Raw genomic sequence first — 21746 nt, forward strand, 5'->3', positions numbered from 1 at the left:
CTTTGACTAGTTTAATGGATGGTTTATTTTTTATAATTTGTTAAGTATTTTATCGACAACATTTCTACTTAATTACTAGCGGATAAATGTATATTTAAAGCTTTGTGAATTTAAGAAACATCTTTTTTTTTTTATGGATACCTGGGTGTTGAAAATCCTGTCTTACTGCCTTTGAAGTTAGGGTGGGTTTCCTGAAAATATTCTAAGTAAAATGATTGTTGTTTCTGGTAACTGTAAGATCTAAATAATTAAAGAATCTGTTCATCTCTGAATCTAAAGTGAATTAAATATAGGGCAATGAATAAAGTGTCACGATTAGTTACAGGGTGGTCTATTATAGTGAAAATGTCATCAAAATACCTTAAACAGGCGAGCCCACTGGTACACAATTCTGTGAATAAATAATATTGTTGAAAGTGAAGAAAAAAAAAAAAAAAAAAAAAAAAAAAAAAAAAAAAAAAAAATTCCTAAACAAATTTTGGTAAATTAAAATATTATTTATTTCTACTTTACGAAGTTTGCTGTATCTATTTAGATTATTATGAATTAAATGAACAGTATCTTTTAGAGGAATGTTTGAATACATATTTGTTGTCTTAAGAACAAACTGAATATTTAGGTTGTAATTTTATGCTCTTAGTTCTATTACAAAAATCTATTTGTACCAGTATATAAAATGCATATAAAATTATCTTTGAAGTTGCATGTGTAAAGGGGCAATCTTTGTTCTGCAGTTTTTTAAAATAATAATAATTATTATTATATTTTTATTGGTGTTAATGGTGTGGATGCTGTAAAATATTTTAGAATTGTTGTTATTTATTTTGAAAGCTATGTTAAAGTTTTTTTAAAATATTGGTAAGTTAGAAAATTATTATTATTATTATTATTATTATTATTATTATTATTATTATTATTATTATTATTATTATATATAATTCGCTGGGGCCATCAAGGACCACGTTAAGTCTTGTTGCATATGACACTGAACTTGGCCTTCTTTAGAGCCCAAATTTCCCTCATTCTATGTGAGTGGGCCTGCTTACGCTCCTCTGTCCAAGGGGCACCGTGTCTTCTCTTCGGTTGCTCGTCTCGGTTTAGCCCGTTTGTCAATATTTTCTTGTGGAAGAGATCTCTGTTAAGGGCGTCTTCAGCTGAGATATGTAGCATTTTCAGGTCTTCTTTGGTATTTCTAAACCAGGGAATTGTGGTTTTGGGTTTTGAATAAAAAAAGTGAAAGATTTCTTTAGTTAACTTTCTTCCGTCCATTTTTCAGATGACCGTAAAATCGTGCCTGTCTTTTTCTGATGGTGTAATAGACAAGAAAAATGTTCCACCGATCAGTACATTTATTGTGAATGAATTATTGCACTAGTACCGGTTTCGACCTATCTTGGCCATCATCAGCTAGCACACAAATTTACAGTCATAGGACAAAATTACAAAAATGTTACGTAAGAGCATCCGGATGTCTAATGAAAAATGGAAGTAAAATATATTGCAGTATGTTGCGTTAAAATATCTCTGATTAAAACTTTTAATCAGAGATATTTTAATGCAAAAGTTTTAATCAGAGATATTTTAACGCAACATACTGCAATATATTTTACGTCCATTTTTCATTAGATATCCGGATGCTCTTACGTAACATTTTTGTAATTTTGTCCTATGACTGTAAATTTGTGTGCTAGCTGATGATGGCCAAGATCGGTCAAAACCGGTACTAGTGCAATAATTCATTCACAATAAATGTATTGATCGGTGGAACATTTTTCTTGTCTATTACATTGAATCCAATCAATACGGAATATGAAACTTATAAATAATAATTTTTCTGATTGTGTCGGTAATTTTCTCTATTTTGCTGTAGACTTCCTTGTTGGATCTCTTTTGATGGATTCCATTTCTGTACTTGGATCCCAAGATTCCTCTCACAATTTTGCGTTCTCTTTTCTCCAGTTCTTCAAGGAGTCCTTTGTTGGCATTTAGAGACAGGGTTTCGGCTGCATATAGAACTACTGGCTTCAGAACTGTTTCATAGTGACGTATCTTGGTGTTTTGGGAAAGGCATTTTTTGTTGTAGATTGTGCGGGATGTTTGGTAGGCTATTTCCAGTTTGCGTACTCGCTCCTGAAGTGCTTCTTTGTCCAGTCCATTTTTCATGATGATCTCGCCCAGGAATTTGAATTTGTCTACTCGGGTGATGTCCCCGTATTTTGTATGGAATTTTGGTGGAGCCTCTTTGATGTTAGTCATTACTTCTGTTTTCTCGAACGATATCTGCAAACCAGTTTGTTCAGCAATTTCCTTTAAAATTTCAACTTGAGCTCTAGCGGTTTCTATGTCGTTTGAGAGAACAGCAATATCATTGGCAAATGCTAAGCAAATGGAAATTCTAAGTTCCCATGAAGGGAATTAGATTCTTTTCCACCAATAGAGCATATCAAAAATCAGATCAAAAATTAGATGGATGGCTTTTCCGGCGTTTGGTCTATTAAATCTAATTCCCTTCATGGGAACTTAGAATTTCCATTTGGAATTGCTAGGCGGGCATTAATTCCATTGTGGAGTTTTGTCTCCCGTATGCAGTTATCAGACTGTGCTTCATAAATAAGCTTCTGATAAGTTCACCTGCATACACCCCAGCGTCAGTGGGTGGGGTCTGACACATCCCACTCTGAAGAGTCTGGTGTCAGACCTAAGACGAAACGCTGGTTAATAGAGCAAACGCCGGAAAAGCCATCCATCTAATTTTTCAAATGCTACGCAGTCTGTTGCAATCCTCTTGGATTTGGTTCCTATTCTCAATGGACTGTAGTTGGTTTCCTGTAATCTCACCCGCCAGGTTCTGATGATCTTTTCAAGAACACAGTTGAAGAGTATCGGGGATAGCCCATCACCTTGTCGGACTCCTGTTTTGATGTCAAAGGAATGCGAGAGACATCCGTGGAACTTCACCTTGGATTTTGTATCGGTCAGGGTGGCTCTGATTAATGCCAGCAGTTTCAAATCAACTCCAAATTCATTTAAGATGTTTAGCAGGACTTCCCGGTCAATGGAGTCGTACGCTTTCTTAAAGTCCACAAAGACAGACACATACTGCTTGGACCTTAGTGTACAATATCTGATGATCGTTTTGAGATTTTGGATCTGTTCAGCTGTTCAGCGACCTTTTCTGAACCCTCCTTGGTATTCACCTATTTGATGTTCGACTTGTGCTTCCAAACGCTCCAGGATGGCAAGTGATAGAATTTTGTAAGTCACGGGTAGCAAAGATATTCCTCTGTAGTTGTTGATGTTCTTCGTGCTGCCTTTTTTGTGTAATGGATGGATCAAAGCTATTTTCCAATCTTCGGGTAGGGTCTCCTTGTTCCAAATTTCTTCTATTTGCTTTTGCAAGATATCAAGTGATTCCTCTGGGGCATATTTCCATAGTTCTGCTACTATTGAGTCTTCCCCCGGCGTTTTGTTATTTTTGAGACGGGCAATGTGGCGCTTGATTTCATCTCTGTCGGGTGGTCTGGAATCTGGGTACCTGAGTAAGGGTTCCTTGGTCTCAATGGCGCTTTGCGGTTTAGAGCAATTAAGTAAATTCTTGAAATAATCTGCCAGAATGCTGCAATTTTCTTCATTTGACGTCGCCAGTGTGCCGTCTTTTCGCTCAAAGCATAGAGATGGTGGTTTATAGCCAGTGAGTTTGCGTTTGAAGGCTCTGTAGTACTCTCTGCTTTCATTCTTCCTAAAGTTTTGTTCTATCTTTTCAATGAGAGAATTTTGTATTTACGTTTCTCAGTTCTGAACACCCTAGCTGCTTGGGCACATTGGGTTTTGTAGGTTTCCCAATCATTTTCTGATTTCGTAGAGTAGTACTGTTTGCACGCATTGAGTCTTTCTTGGAGGACTGATTCGCAGGTACTATTCCACCAGGCATGCTTTTTGCTTCTCTTGATTTCTGCAACGTCTTTGGCGGCCTCAACAAGGAGACTTTTGGCGTTGTTAAAGTCACAGTCATTTGGTCTAGCCTTCTCCTGGAACTCCTCGACCCTTTGCTGAAGTTTATCATTGTCGAAGCGTGTGATCTGTTTGGTTGTCTTCCTTGTGTTTGCGGGAATTGGTTTGAATTTGATAAGAGACATACAATGATCTGAGGCCACATTGATGCCTTGATGCCTTTCTTTACCTTGACATTCATAATCTCAGGACTGTTTCTCCTGGAGATTGCAACATGATCAATTTGGAACTCTCCGAGAGCTTGGACGGGAGAACGCCAAGTCATTTGCTTTCTGGGTAGATGGCGAAAGTGGGTCGACATGACCTGCAGGTTGTGATTTTCGCAAATGGACACCAGTCTTTTGCCGTTGGGATTGGTTCTTTTGTGAGCAGGATAATTTCCTAAAACTTTCTTGTACTTCTGTTCACGACCTAGTTGGGCATTGAAGTCACCCAAAAGAAACTTAACAGGGTGTTTGGGGATTTTGTTTAATTTTTCATCCAGTACGTCCCAGAAATTATCAACTTCATCTGGATCAGACTTGTTCTTATCGTTTGTACGAGCATGTGCGTTAACTAGGGCGTAGGTTTTGTTCGCGCATTTAGTTGTGAGTATAGACAATCTGTCATTCACAGGTTTGAAATTTGCAACCAATTTAAGGATCTTGGTTCTAACAGCAAACGCGGTTCCAAGCATCACAGCTCCATTGAGGATTCCTCTTTGCGCTTTGCTCTTGAAAAATCGGTAGCCTTCGGATTCAAAAATCTCTTCATCTGGGTACCTTGTTTCCTGTAGGGCCATTATGGATATCTGATTTTCGTGAAGAGCTTTGGTGAGGGTTTACAGCTTGCCAGTTTGTGTAAGTGAATTTATGTTGAAAGTTGCTAGAAAGGTTTTAGATTTTGGCCTGAGTTTTTGACTCTTCGGGGTACACTGAGACGCTTGGACTCGTCTCTTGCATGATGTCGAGTCTCCCCCAGACATGTACCTGACCTAAATAAGTCTACATAAAATCATGTAGATAATAACCACATTAAACGTGGAAAGTATTGAATAGGTGGTTTTTTATTAAATTATCCTTGATATCTATGCCTAACGTCATCTTCAATACGGAACAATAATGAGATTTATTACTTATAATCTCGCCCAGAATTCGAACGAAACTCGTGCGCCGTGGCGTTCACGACGAGGGATTTATCTGAAGATTTACCCCCTGGGGTATGTTTCTTGAAATTATTATTATTATTATTATTATTATTATTATTATAAAGAAAAGAGAATCTCAGTTCTGTGCAGTAAAATGGTGAAAAAGACTGCCTGAACACCCTATGGCAAGCCTGGTTATTTTGTTTGCATGACTTGCTGGTGTTCTGGTCAGTATCAGAGATTGTGGGAATGACACCAGAAAGAACCCTTGTTGCTGATCTATGTCAGAGGGTGTGATGTTCCACCCTGAAGACACCAACGCTGCCCTGGCAAAATTTGGTACGTTATTGGTTGATTTGCTCCCTTGTTTTGGAAGGGTGTCTTGTGCAAACGGGGAGGTTTATGTCCTAAGAGGAGAAGTTAGCTTTGGATTCTCACCTGGGTTCTCAGTCAGAAAAGACTATTTATTTCAGCTCTCACTCCAAAGGGGAAACCGACCTGATGGAGATAAGGTAATTTAAAAAAAAAAAAAATATCTTAAATTAACTTGTTTCTCTTGAAGGAATTCTATGGGACAGTCTCGCATCTTTGATGATTTAATTTAGTCTAAATAGCACTCTTCAATGCTGTGACACATTTTAATTTGGGAGCAGGCAAATTTACCACATAAATCATAATATAAAAGTCATGTCATAGTATTTTTGTTTTATTTGTTTATTTATTTATTTATTAATTATAGTCTTGTTTCCTATGGCATGGCTCAGGCTATAGAGCCTACTATTAGGCCCAACCATAATACACTGTTTAATTTGTGTTAAATTCTACAACATACTGTAACCGTATCGGTAATAAATGTAACCATATCGGCAACTGACTGAGGGAATTAAGGCGTTTTCCAGCTTTCGTTGTCCATATGGGAAGTTGTGTTGCATCCGATTGCACAAGACCCCCGACCTGGTGGCGCCGTCTCAAATACTTTGTGGCGTGAAAAATCCCTGGAGAGAGAAAGCTACCTAAGGAAAGAACAAAGAGGGAAGGCAAAATTCTAATCACCCCGCTCACTAAAAATGGCCGAAATACAATAGTGCTAACTTGCTATTTTGAGAGGATTGCATTACTTACTAAGAAAAGGTCAGCAAGTCATATGTGAGCATTTTAGACGTTTGACAAAATTATAAAGGAATATAAAAATTCAGCATTAGTCAAATTGCATCGCAGAAGATAAGGTAGGTGTCAGTAGAGTAGCCAAGCTAGCTGTGGACCCAGACTCAGAAAGGGAAATTCCAGAAGAGGCATCCCTACTTTAATATAGTAATCTAATCACTGAACGAATTACTCTCCGCATGTGATAATCTGTCATGTGTCTTAAACCATCCACCAGGGGCCTCTTCGAGGCTCGAACCATGGACATCCTAATATTATGATAAGTACACTGATATGAAGTGTTATTTAGTGTTATAAATGCAGGATTTAATTTCTTGTAAAAATGTAAATAATGTAGGATAGAGTTGTAATACATAAATATGGATTTTTGAAACTAGGGAGTACTTTGAGTCGGTCATTGTATTTCTTGTACAGAAATAATTTAGATGGGGGAAGAAATTTTGGAGCATGATATTATTTTCAGGTATATGTAATTCCAATTGATAGTAATGCAAGAGCATGGATTAGAGAATGAGACAATCTTAAAGTTTTAGAGTGCTTTAGGTAAAGAGGATAAATTATTATTTTGTTTAGGATTTCAAACATTCCCCCCCCCCCCCCCCCTCTGTATTTGGGGGATTTTATTTCAAATCCTTAATGCATGAACATAGGGTCATCTATATGCCTTCGCCGATGTGTTAATAAAGGGGATAGCAATGCACTCTGATTTTAAAGAAATTTTGCATGTTCGTAGAATACTATAATTGGCTGTATGAATACTGTGTGATTTGTGACATGCTTGGGGCTCGATTACATGTCCTCCCAAATTAGATAGGGAATGTTTCTAAAGTTTTATCTCTCCATATATCATTAATAATGGCCAAGGTAATAATCTTAATGATGTGTTGTGTATAGGTTTGGAAAAAAAAAAGTGTGTTTATTTTCTGTGCGATCGGTAAGTTTGAACTCGGGTCCTTGGCGATTAAATTCTGTGGACTGTAAGGATAAATGAGGGTTTGATTTGATATAAGGTAGGCATACGTGTAGCGTACGTAAGAATATTTGTATCAATTGTGGTTGAATGTTTTAAGAGACTTTAGAATGCTGCGCTTTTAAATAGGGTTTTGGGTTATTTAAAAGGATGTATGGCTAGCCTTTCAAGAAGGGGCAGGTACTCAGTGACAGGTGATTTATGCCAGGAAGAGGGAGATCTCTCCACCTGTGCCGTTTAGGACAAGCTCTACAGAAAAGAATAAATATGTCAAACCTTACTATGGAGAGAAAGAAGCCCGTTGTTAACAGAATGAGATTTGTATTTGTATTCAAAACTACATTATGTTCGATTCGGTATGAGAATACGATTTATTTGAATGCCAGATAAATTTTTTAAATTCTTCTATACAATGAATAGGTAGGGATTTCAGTGAGCCGACCCCGGTGATGTGCAGAAGAACATCGGTTCAAGTTCCAAGGCAAACCCAGGAATTTTGTCACACAGTTTTTCCATGAAATACACCATTCACATTTTCTGTTACCAGAGGAGTTGTGCATTGTGTATAGATGTTTTATTTTACGTTGTTCTTTAATAGTTATTTTGTTATTGTGTATGTGTCAGACTACGAAAGCGGGTTCTGCACTGTTGTTTGCTTTTTTGGCTCTGTGTGATGTGGGTTCGAATGCTTTATTTTTGTGTTGTCTGTTGTGTCGTATGCATATGTATTTGTTTTATATGGCGTTATTTAGGATTTTTATCAGCCTGTTAGGCGATCACTCAAAGTTGGTTCCAGAATTCGGGGGTATAATATATTTTCATCAAATGTAGAAGAAATGGGTTAACGATAAATCATCGCATTTAAAAATAAAAACATGTATTAACGAATATTTCAAATTAGTTTTCAAGGAATCGATGCACTTATCATGGGGTCCAGAAATGAAAGAAAGATAATTCATCGAACGTGGAATTAAAAATTAACCAGAGGCATACCTCCGATTTTAGTTAACCTTATAAGTGCTGAGTTACCAGTTGACTGTTGGGTACCTTAGTGCTGAGTTTTTTCATTCGTATGTAAAAAGAAATTGTAGAAGCCTCAATTTTTAACTTATCAGTAGGGTGATTAGCTTAAAATGTTTATAAATGTTGTTTGTTTATAAATATAAATGCAAATGGAAAATCCTACACTTATGTTCAATATTATTTTGAGAGAAAACAAAATTACACTTACGTGCCCATGCATGCATTATCTTTATACAAAGTAAAGAGCCCAAAATAATATTATTTCCTAAAATCTGTAGGCAACTAATACATGTAACTTCTTAGAAGTATATAAGTTGATATTTTAAAATACAGTACTTTCCAAACCTGGAATGTGGTGACAGTTAAATGTTTTCTACTGGTTGTTTGTGATGCTGATTTGTTCAATTATCTGCACCAACTCCACTGGCACAAAAGTTAATAAAAAATCAATGATTTTTGAGTTGTCATCAAACACTTCTTGGCCCTCAGAGCCTGTCACAGTTACCTGAAACTCTGATGAAAAAAAGTAATCCATCCGCCACAAAATTAGCGATAAAATAGCTGTTGTACTCACCATGTTTTTCTTCTTTCGTTTAAAAGGAGGCTCTGTTTCTCTCTCACATACAATATTTTCGGCACTCTCTCTATCAATCTCACTTTCAAAATCGCTTAACAATTTCTTAAAATGATGATCTCCTTCATCACTTTCCACTGTGGTTAATAACTGAAAGATTCTGTGATCCAAAATAACATCGCTGCAAGAGCAAAAAATTGTTGTTGCACCATGTTTGTTTACATCACAGATGAACTCCACAAATGTCTACAAAAAGCTCTGTAAGTTACTTCCCGAAGCTATAATCTCTGATCAGTTAGTTCTACATAATGTCCAACAGATGGCAAAACATGTCAGAGATCAAATTCGCACTCGAAAGTGAACCAGGAAATTCAAAAAAATTAAAATTCCCGCGCACCGTCTATAGACGGGTGGTGTAGCACTGGTGGACCGGCCGCGTCAGCCCGTCTATAGGCGGGCGAAGCACTCATCGGGTTAATTTTGGGCCGACGTGTATAGTATTATTATTCAGGGCTACTATTTTGTGTGTGTTTTAATGAGAGTAATTACAGTAAATATGTTCAAAAAGATATTTCTTTTGCTATTCTCATTTGCTGTAGTCCTGATGCATCCTTATTTTCCTCCGCTCTGTTATGCCTATAAGTTAGTATTAGAATTTTATTTTATTTTTGCCGTGAACGTACCATGGCTCTGTGAGGTTGGATGTTGTTACCACAGGAATGGAGAGATGTGCGGTTGAACCTCGCATGGTCTGAAGGGCATTTGTTCACCCATCAGTTTGGAATTTTTTTTCTTCAGATGAGGTATTTGACTCTTGACCAAGAAGGTCCCATACACTATAGCAATATGGCGTATGGTCCCAATACTAAAATTATATACTTATAGACTAAATGGAAAAGCTTATCGTCCTTTCCTATGGTTAATATTAATGTGAAGAAAGTAAATTATCTTAGATATGTGCTATAGATTATGTTCTTACATGTAATTAATGTTTGCAACACCTTCTTTTGAAGAGCTGAGTACTAGGAATGTCTCTAATTTCAGCTGGCAGAGAATTCCATAGGCGGATAGTAATGGAGATGAATGAATCATTGTAACTAGTAGTGTGATGGGTAGAGAAACTTAGCAGGGAGTGTTGTGTGTGTCCTCCGCCGCGTGCAAGCTCCGCAACCCGCCCAGCATCGACGCTTCTAGATACCACGAGGTGTAGACTGCAGCGCGCTGACGTAATCGTGTGTGACGTCAGTCAGCGGATATAAATTGGGCGACGTCTTCTCCACTGAAGGCACTCCAACAGTGTCCAGCGATCAGACTACACCGTATGTCAGACACGGAGGTACCCTCTTAAAAAGTGTTCTGAACAGGTAGACTAATTCTGGTCGGGAGGTTTCACCTCAGGACATCTCCGCCTCAAATATTGTTTTCTTGAGAGGTTATATGGAGGGAGAAGCTAAACGTCTCGGTGATGGTATCACCGTCAATGCAGAAAATTATGAAGAAACCAAACAAATTTTGCAATACAAATATGGTGATAAAAATAGAATTATACAGACACATTTAGATTTCTTAGATAATCTTAAAACCCATTTGATCTATCACTCTTGATTCCTTAAATTACATATACATGGAATGCAATCGTCGCATACAAGCTCTGAGGGCTCTGGGGGAGAATGTAGAAAACTACGGACAAATTCTTACACTCAAAATTCTCCGGGCATTTTTGGAAGACATTTGCCACCGTTGAATAATTTTCACGAAGAAAGAGAAACTCTCTGAAGGCGATATCTCCAAGTTGATGGAATTATTGAATGATGAGGTTGAAGAAAATTCAAGGTGATTCACCCAATGAAGAAACATTTCTTCCTACTACCGCTCCGTTCCACGTACACACAAAATCAACAAAAAATGTATCAGATAAAAAAGAGACACCGAAGACATTCCGTGCATTCTGCGATAAATGAGGACACTGGGCCCAAGACTGTAAGCAAATAACGAACAAGGACTGTACTGAGAAACTTAAAATACACCACAATACTTTCTGTGCCTTAATCGTGGTCACTCAGTTAAAAGCTGCAGCAAACGTGGAAAAGCTCTCTGCTCTAAATGCAAGCAATCACATCATCATTCAATTTACCCAATTGAAGATTCACAATCAACCAAATTACCACCCACTTACTTGACTACACGCACTTACGGCACGGGTTCGGTGAACTGGACCAACAGGATTGAGTAAAGTAACACGTTGCGTTTTGGATTCAGGCAGTCAATCTAGCTTCATTTCTACATCACTTATCAACTCGCTCAAACTTGAAATTGTCACTGAACGAGCTGTCACCATCACTGAATTTGAAACGACTCAATCAACTTCAGAGAAACGTCGTCAAGTTCGTCTTCACATTCAAGGGCTTACGACAAAAACACAAACATTTATCACTGCTCTCAAAAGTAACAATGTGTATTCTGCTCATCCAGACATCACTTCACTTGCACACGATCATAAACTATTGTTGGCAGACCCCAGAGATAATTCGCCAGACTTGCCCATTGAGATACTAACCGGAACTGATCACTATTGGAAACTAATAAAAGACACTCCTCCGATCAGAATCTCTTTGTCATTTGTCTTACTTCCATTGATTTTTGGATGGATACTTAATGGCTACGGATCAGGAATCGTCATTAACAAAGCGTAAATAAGGTAGAGCTACTCGAAGATTTTACAAAACTTGATAACCAAATACGTCAGTTTTGGAATCTTGAAAGCATGGGCATCAAGGATACTGAATTAGGATCAAAAACCTTACGTACTACAAACGCAGAGATACTCCATGAATTCCACGATTCTCTCTGTGAAGATGACGGTAGGCGAGTTGTTTCACTTCCCAAGAAACACAATTCACTTCTTAAGGACAATCAGATGAATGCAGAAAAACGCTTCCAAGCATTGACAAGAAAATTCAAGAACAACGTCAGCTACAAAAATATGTACTACAATGAAATGCTTACTTACATTCTGCAGAGTCAAGCTGAGGCAGTTGACACAGATATCATACCAGAGTTATCCTACTATCTACCTCAGCATGCTGTCAAGAAGAAGAATGGAGATTACACAAAATGGACAGTTGTGTTTGATGCATCTTCTCATACAAATATGTGTCTATCTTTAAATGATATATTGGAAATAGGACTGAACCTCCTTCCTGAAACACTAACTGTAATACTCAGGTTCAGATTGTTCCCATATGCCTTAATAGGAGATGTAAAGCAAGCATTTCTACAACTATTTTTACACCCCACCAACAGATTTGACCAGATTATTTTGATATCACATGATATCAGACACTAATAGCCAATATGGAATGACTAAAACACAGTACAAGTATGAAGCACTTTTTGTTAAGCATACGAAGATAAACCCATCGTACTGTTCTTCAGCAGACTTGTAGCTGTAGATAACTGTTCATGTAGTGATCGTAACCATAGAAACTTCAATTTAACATGCAATTTGAACTGCAGGGATATGACTTTTCCTTTTAAAAATCTGTAAACAATGGCCTCTCAGTGGGAAGCCAGCAGCTACCATATCCAAGAGCCTCGTTAGTCAAGAGGATAGGCTACAACTGAAATATCGAAATATTAAAAGTAATATATATTTTTCATATCTTTTACTAGTTTTTGTATGAAGAATGATAACAGCGATCCTGCTTCTAGCTAATTTTCTCAAACCACATTATTCATTAAAACTAGTACTTATATTCTTCCCAGAACATGACTGATATACCGACTTCCTGAGAAAATACCAATGATCATCTCCACATGAAGGAATTTGCTGAAATAATCGATTTCCAACACACCAACATAATCCCATTAGCAATGAGTACAGCAATAAGTAGAAAATAATTTATTTTTTCTTAGATTTTTTTCTTGTTCAACGTTTGTTTTAACTGTTAGAGTCCTAAGCGGGCAGTCACAGATTGACTCCAAAGGAGGATGCCAGAAGACAATGGTATAGAGTTACCACAACCTCAATTGCCAACAACCTTAGTAGCAATCAGATTCACTTATCATGGGAACAGATGTTCAACAATTAATGAACAGTATGACCACGGTTGGCCAACCAAAGTTTTCTTGACTAGAAGTTTGTGTAATATGGCTACTTATTCCATTTCCTCATTTTAGCTCATGTTGATGGATGGCTTTTTGAGAAACAAATAGCTACATGGAAGGATACACATTTTTTAAAGTGCTAAATACAATGAAAAAAGTCTCAACATTTCAACCAAAGCAACCCTTTTGTGGATTAACCATTCTAATCATATAAAACGAAGTAAAACAACCTCTCCTTAATTATGTTTTACTGATTTAATTCAAAGGAAACAGAAATACTATATAACTGGAAATAATTACACCCTCAATGATAAATAACACTACTAAATTAGCATGTATTAGAAGATCTGTGCAAAAAACACATTTGCTTACCACTATGCATTCTCTTGATATGCACTTTCAGTTTCTGAGGCTGACAGAATTTTCTTCCACAAAAGTCGCACAAAGGGCGTGCTCGCTGGGGATTGGCTGCACATCCATACGTTCGATGCATTTCTAGGTAGTTCAGGCGAAGGAAAAACTGAAAACAATACAAGCAGAAATCAAAATATCTTTTATTTATTTACTCTGAATCAAAACAGCATAGTGCTGAAGTACAAAGATCTGCAATAAATCACTTATGTACAAAATTTACAACAATAATCTCAAATGGGAAATATACAAACATTTACAAAGGATCCAATACAGGGTGTTCGTAAAGCCACTGGTCTCTAAATTTGGAAAATTACAGCTGACGTATCTGATGGAATAAGTTGGCAAGCTTGGTTATGAGATGTTATCAGACATGGTAGAACTGATTGTAGTGTTGTCAGAACAGTGCAGCTTTTGCCTTGAGCAGAGTGAGATATACAAGGTCAAGTGGTCGACAATGCATTTTACGCACGCTCAATGGCTTGCTTTATTGGAGGCTTATTTTGAGTGCAAAAGTTATGAGAGATGTATGGAAAAATAGAGACATCGATTTACTGATGAAGCCTCACCAGGTAAACCATCTTTGTATGATTTTGTATGCAGGTTTCATGACATGGGCTTAGTGGATGATAGAGAACAATGTGGGAGACCTAAATTAATTACTGACACTTTCCTTCACGATGTTCATCAGCACACTGAGAGATAACTACAGAAATCCATAAGACGTTTGTCACAAGAACTTGGGAGCATCAACTGGGTCCAGACATAAAGCACTGAAAGTGGCAAAGTTATGCTCGTATAGAGTCAACACCGTCCAGGAGCTGAAGCTGCCTGACTTAGAGAAACGTCGCCGTTATTGCCAATGGTTCTGTACCTTCACACAAAATGTAGCCATTCTGAACAATACTTTCTTCCCAGACGAAGCATGGTTCCACCTCAGCGGCAACATTAACTCTCAGAACACCAGAATTTGGGCAACCAAAAATCTTCATGCCTTGCATGAAGCACTGAACAACAGATAATTTACATAATTAACAGCAAGCTTTTAGGTTGTTAGGACATGTGCTATTGCAGTGAATTTTTGATCTGCAGCCATGAAAGGCTTTCATTTTCCAAGAAATTAATAGAAGTTCTCTGGGTCTGCATGTGAATAATTTATTGAACTTCCAATGGGCTAACACTTAGAGCAAAAATGCCCATATCTTTCTCTACCCAGTACCATTAATCTTCAAAGGGGTAGACCTCTTCCATTTTACCTGATTAATGTTTAAAGAAGATAGCTGTCCAGTTGTATTTCCTCTTAAAACAATAATTACCGAGCAAGTGGCTGTGCGGTTTGAGTTATGTAGCTATCAGCTTGCATTTGGAAGATAGTCGGTTTGAGCCCCACTGTCGGCAGCCCTGAAGATGGTTTTCCATGGCTTCCCATTTTCACACTAGGCAAAGAACAGCGAAGAATGGGAAGACTCCAGGCCCTGATGAAATGTATGCTGAGATACTGAAACTCCTTGAGAAAGAAAAATCCCTTTCATTATTAGTTGACCTATTCAACAGTATTCACCGCAGTGGAACCATTCCTTGAGACTGGCTCAAATCAACTTTCGTAATATTGCCTAAGAGAGCCAATGCAAAATTCTGCAATGAATATAGAACAATTAGTTTGATAAGCCACGTTCTGAAAGTATTCCTAAAAGTCTTGCATGCGAGAATTTATCATAAATGTGAGGAGAATATCGGAACCTCGCAGTTTGGCTTCAGACATGGTTTTGGTACTAGAGAGGCATTATTCAGTCTGCATGTATTAGTCCAACGGTGCCGAGATGTCAATGTCGATGTTTTTGCTTGTTTCATCGATTACGAAAAGGCTTTCGATACAGTCCGCCATTCTTTGGGAATTAGGACTTGATGGACGGGACATTCGTATTATCGGTAATCTCTACTGGAACCAGTGTGCTGGCATAAGAGTTGATGGTCGTGTCTCGGAAGAAGTCTCAATTATGAAAGGAGTTCGCCAAGGCTGTATTCTTTCCCCCATGCTTTTCAACATCTATTCAGAAAAGATTTTTCAAGATGCTCTTTACGGAAAGACTCAAGGAATTGTGGTTAATGGTTTCATCATAAATAACATCAGGTACGCCGATGACACTGTGCTACTTGCAACCAATCTCCAGGATCTACAGGAACTACTTAATGCTGTCACTGAAGCCAGCAGCGCAATGGGCTTGAAGCTTAATGTAAAGAAGACCAAGTGGATGGTTATAAGCAGGAAAGAAGATGGCATTCGAGGTAATCTCACAACAGCGAAGGAACAGATCGCGAGAGTAACAACATTTAAATACCTGGGATGTCACATCATTGATGACTGGGACCTTACTCACGAGATCCGATGCAGAATTGAGCAGGCCAGAACTTCTTTTCAGAGACTTAGAAAACTTTTGACAAGCCGTGACCTTTCCATTTCACTACGGACACGACTACTCCGGTGCTACGTTTTCAGCATTCTGTTATGCGGCGTTGGGGCATGGACACTAACTGAGACCATGTGCAAGAGATTGCAAGCATTTGAAATGTGGACGTACCGAAGGATGCTGAAGATACCTTGGACAGCTAAAATGACTAATATAGACGTTTTGCGCCGTATGAACAAAGAACCAGAAATTCTCACTACCATCAAGAGAAGGAAACTAGAATACTTTGGTCATATGATGCAGAACTCGAAATACCACCTTCTGCAAGTAATACTCCAACACTTAGAGCAAAAATGCCCATATCTTTCTCTACCCAGTACCATTAATCTTCAAAGGGGTAGACAATTCAATAATTAATGGAAAACGTGGTCCGGGGAGAAGTAGGACATCATGGCTCAGCAACTTGAGCCAGTGGTTTGGGGTGACAAAGCTTACTCTGTTCAGAACAGCTATGAACAAACAACAGATCATGCTACTGATCGCCAACGTTCTGCGAGGACATGGCACATGAAGAAGAAGAAATGCTTAATTAAGGCCACGGTCGCTTCCTTCCCACTACTAGCTCTCTCCTATCCCATCGTCGCCATACGACCTATTTGTGTCGGTGTGATGTAAAGCAGATTGTAAACAAAACCAATAATCACAGCCGCCACCACCACTCACATTTTAGTATAAGTTATTTAAATTCTCAATAATTCTACTGCAGTATTGTCTTTGGCATATAAATCCTCTAAAATCTGCTGTGATGACTTACGAGGTTCATCATCATTAATGGTGCTTTTCAGGGATGAAAGTTGACGACCTATTATATAACATGTTTTGAATAATTCCCTCTCTTGCACCCAATCTTCTGTTTCATGGCTTAATTGATGCAGTTTTCTGTCAGTTCTCCTTTTCACCTGTTATATTCATCGCAACTGGCATCTTCTTTGAGATCTTTGCCCCTAAATGCCAGTAAATCTACCAACATGAGGCAGATATACTGAGCAACTTCAAATAATACCAGACTGAGCCAGGATAAACTTGTCAATATGGGTCAGAAGGCCAAGTATCTACTGTCTGAGCCACTCAGCCTTCATATCTCAATAGGACAGTGAATAAGGACCTCCTCCTAATAACTGTCTGAACTATTATTTCTCACCAATACAGGTCTCCAATTCTATCAGCTCTGTTGAATTCCAGTCTCTATTACATCTTTATACTTGTTCTTGAAGTGTTCGGTATTCTGTCTTGAAAATGTAATTCCCATCTGTTCCTATTTCTTGATGGATGCAGTATTTTTACATCTATCTTTTGACACAGGCCAGAACACAATGTAGCTTCTACTGAACTTGCTGAGGTATGGGTATTGCTGAGTAATGGAATTCAGAGCATGACTAGTGCATCTAGATGAAAAAGGCTAGTTTGCAGGATGAAACTAGGTTTTGCAACTAAGCTGCTTCTTCTTCTTCTTCTTCTTCTTCTTCTTCTTCTTCTTCTTCTTCTTCTTCTTCTTCTTCTTCTACCATATCTTCATTGGATGTTGGCTGTCATCAGGGCGATCTGGCTCTTGTTTTCAGTAACTCGGAAAGGAGTGGGGGTACTGAGTCCATGCCATTCTCATAGATTCCATAGCATTCTTCCCCAACTTCCCCTTCCTTCAATTTTACCTTGTAAGATAAGCTGAAGGAGTGTATTTATCATTTTGAATGATATGGCCAAAGTTTCTTCTTTTTGATGTTATGCATGACCTCTAGTTCTTTGTTCAGGTGCTGGAGTATTTCAATGTTACGTATTCTGTCAATCCATGATATTCTAAACAAGCGTCGATAGCACCACATCTCAAAGGATCAAAGTTATTTTGTGGTGTTCTCTGTTAGGGTCCAAGTCTTGGCACCATAAAGTAATACAAACTATCCACTTCATGTCCGTATCAATATGACAAACTAAGAATCAAATAATTGTTTACCACCTAATCAATAATTTTACTTGCCTTTAGCAATTTTATAAAATCATTCATAGTACATGTTTCGTCTGCTTCACAGATATCATCAGCTACATTCACTTATGCCTAGGTACAAAAAAGATGAAACACAATATATTGTTCTTATAACAGCCTTATAACTTTATCTAATGGGGGAAGGACGATAGTAGTGGTGGGGTGGGGTGGATTAGAGTGGAGGAATACTTAAAATGTGTAATTAAAAACTTACCCTTAATCAAAATACTATTAAAACACTTGTTCAGCTTCCAATTAAAAAGATAAAAAGTCTTTTAAAGTCTCTTTCATGCTTCTGCTCGAAGTGTGTTTGAAAAAACACTGGTTGACTTGTTACAATTTTTTTTTTTTTTTTTTTTTTTTTTTTTGCTAGTTGCTTTACGCCGCACCGACACAGATAGGTCTTATGGTGACGATGTTACAATGTTATTACTTAAGGTGGATTCCTTATTGTCAAATTTAAAATGCTCTTGTGATGTGCTTAGAAGTCTGTTTGTCACTTGTCCATGAACTAGGCAAATGGATAGTTTGTAACACAATCTGCTACCCTTAGCGAAATACGAAAAATTAAAAAAAAAAGTTTTTTCAAATGTGTTGGCATTTAGCACCCTTTACGAAAAAAAGGGGGGGGGGGGGTATTACAGATGGTCCTCACTTACCCCTGCCTGCCGTCCTCCCACTATTTTGGGTGTGGGTCTGTGCCTGTGTTCTTTGACCTCAATCTGGTATAGTAGTTGTGTATTGTAGTCTGCTTGCTAGCACGGTTCGGCAAGGAGAGGGAGGACGAGGGTGCGTCGACCTTGTCGTCACCTGTTGTTGTTTCTCGAGAGGAGGGAGGTGCTAACTGGGAATCAGAAACGTTGTGCCTGTTCATGTTATTTGCTAAGCATGTTTGCTTCCTTTTCAATAATTCTATGTATCTAGTATATGTTCATATAGAGGGTTTCTTTGTTCATTCATATAATTTAAATTCCGATCCTTATTCGTCAACTTATCAAGGATATCAATGTTTTCAAAATTATTCGTAAGTCTTCCCTCATTTATGTTATTATTAATTTCAAGGTCTTGTTTAATGTTGGTGAATGTATGTCCTGTTTCCTTCATGTGAGACCCCATTACAGAGAACCTTCTATATTTTTCAGCGTTGACATGCTCCTGATACCTTATTGAAAAAATTCTGTCCAGACAGTCCGATAAAGGAAATCCTCCATTGGGAGCTTGTCAACTTACAAATTCCTGAATCCTGATATTCCTCTTCTTTGGATTTGTTGACTATGTTATGGTTGAAAAACCTATGTTTAGTGTTATTGTTCATTGAAAAAGCTACCGTAATATTGTGTTTCTTAACTAAATTTGTAAGTGCACAAATGTTAGGATTATTGTATGAGAACTTCATATACTTTTTAGCTTTTTCCAGTTGTTCTACCAAATTTATCTGTTGTCTATATTTGTATTTAGCAATTATCTTATTAAATGACTTTGAGACAAAAACTGTTAAACAGGGCCTGTTTGTGGATGTTTCCAAGCTCCTTTTTTCCTTCAGTTTTCAGTCAACGGTACTTTGAGGGCTCTGTTAATGAAACTGTAATATGCGGACTACTTCTGTATATCAGGATAAAAAGAATTGTTTTTAATCGTGGTTGGTGTGAAGGTGGGTTTTCTATGTATTCCAAAGTAGAAATGGTTTTCCTTCTGAGTTGTATTGATGTCCAGAAAAACATAATTTTGTATTAAAAACCTATAATTAACTGAGAAGTTTTATATGTAGGGCTGTTACAAAACCTGATTACAGGTCTAATAGGTACGTCCTTTTTATGAAGCTTGGGCATGGCCCTTGCCCTCGGGAGTCCCGGGTTCATATTCACAAGTTTCTATGCTTCCTGATCACTTAAAACAAAAGACATTTGCTTAAGTGTTCCCTTTAAACTTCTCTGTATATGTGTAGCAGGATCTTCATCAATGACCTTGAACTTATTATTATTATTATTATTATTATTATTATTATTATTATTATTATTATTATTATTATTATTATTGAAAAATGCTTCAGTCTTTTCAACGTAATCAGTTTTGTTTAATATGACAACTGTTCCTCCTTTATGTGCTTTTGTTACAATTACATTACCTTGTTTAATTCTATGTTGCAGTTCTTTATTTACCTTAGTGTTATCATGGGTCATCTTTAATCCGTTGATTAAGGAAAGAAATTTTGTCTTTGCTTCGAACCTCAAATCGTTTTGGACTTCAATTGAGAGTCTATATAGCTGCTTTAGTTTCAGCAAAAGTTAGGATTAAATCTTTGTCTTTATTAGTGCTATGTCAATTAAAATTAGGGCCCTTTCCTAATATTGTAATTCCTGTTTTGCGAAGACCCTTCCCGACAAGTTTTTACCGAGGGTGGGCATGTTTCTTGGTTAAGAGTTAACTTAAACTGTGGCTTGTTTTCTTATTTTGGACCTTTAAGGTTCTCTAGTTTATTAAGAGTTATTTGTTTCTTTTCCCTACTATGTTTTAAAAAAGAATCCCATTCTAAGGGTAATAAGGCTGTTGAGGCTGAGAGGAATAATGCATGTACAGAATTTCAATCTGCAACTCAAAAAAAAAAAAAAATCAGATTTATAATAAAAAGAGAAATTAAATTTATGTAGGAAAAGAAACATTTCCTTAACCGTGAATTATATTTAGCATACCTCTCAGCTATTTTCTTCAGTAAAACCTCTTTAGATATTTAGACCTTTCATCTTGTGAAGGAGAAGTTGTTTTTAATATGAGTGGTTAATTGTATTTTACTTATGTAACCTGTGTTTTTTTTTGCATATTTCAACTGTAAATCAAGATCACGGCTGAAGATGTTTTCTTTGAAAAACGAAACGTACAAACTAATTTTAAAATAAATTAATGTTATTTTAATCTAACACAAAATGTAAGATTTTAAAATGGTGGAAAGATGGAACTTCTCAAATTTACAAGTTGGAATTTATTATATAAAATAATTCCACCATGGACCACGATGAAATTCATTACTTGTAATAATACATTTATAAGCCGAGAATTTGCTAGTTCAACACTGCTGATTCCATCTAGACGATAATGCTTTCAAAAATAAGTTATTTATATTTGTTACACATGATTTATTAATGTTTAATAAATATCACATTAAGATATAGAGTTAGATATTTACTTTTTAGATTCCATCTTCTACAATTATCCTTTTCACTAAGGTTGCAGGAGATCCTAAATACTATCTTCTATTTAAACATTCCCTATTCCATACTCATATGTTTCTCTTTTCAGCCTTTAGAATCATTAAGAACATCTCCGCCATGACTGTAGTTGCTGCAAGGATATGAGCATCTATAAGATAATACTGAAGTAAAATGCAGAATATATTACAAAACTCCGGCGTGCTGTCATTTCTTAATGGATACAATACTTTTACATCCATCTCTTGGCACAGTCCGGAGCAAAGTGTAGCTTCCACCGAAGTGCCAGACTCATTCATGGCTGTGACAATATTGAAGCTGCTGGGGTATGGGTGGTGCTGAGTAATGACATTTGGAGCACAACTAGTGAGTCCGAGTATTATGAAAGGTGTTGCTCATAGGGTTAGTTGTGCTACAATAGCACTGTCTGGCCCAGTGATGAAAGCAATGGCAAACTACCTCACTCCTCATCTTGCCTAGTATGCCTGATTTTGGTGCTGCTATTGGTTTTTGTGGTTTTCCAATAAAGGCATAGCCTTTGATGGCACTATTTGAGGATCCTACCAGCCTCTGGGCCGATGACCTAAAGGACAGATCATGAAACTACAGTAAGTCTCCACATGAACAACCATTCATGCAATTACTTTCATGAAATCTGCTTCATATTTTTTTGCTAGTGGCTTTCCGTTGCACCGACACAGATAGGTCCTA

At 37.3% G+C, this 21746-nt stretch overlaps 1 protein-coding gene across 1 annotated transcript in view; it reads right to left on the reverse strand.

Moving 5' to 3' along the window:
- Positions 1–21746, reverse strand: part of LOC136873995 (uncharacterized) — a 270477-nt gene that overhangs the window by 90939 nt on the left and 157792 nt on the right. The window contains exon 9 of the mRNA XM_068227561.1: positions 13348–13495. Coding sequence (XP_068083662.1) covers positions 13348–13495 — 148 coding nt within the window. The remainder of the gene's footprint in view (positions 1–13347; positions 13496–21746) is intronic.

Source organism: Anabrus simplex, chromosome 1, assembly GCF_040414725.1.
Source record: "Anabrus simplex isolate iqAnaSimp1 chromosome 1, ASM4041472v1, whole genome shotgun sequence".
NCBI classification, from domain to species: Eukaryota; Metazoa; Arthropoda; class Insecta; order Orthoptera; family Tettigoniidae; genus Anabrus; species Anabrus simplex.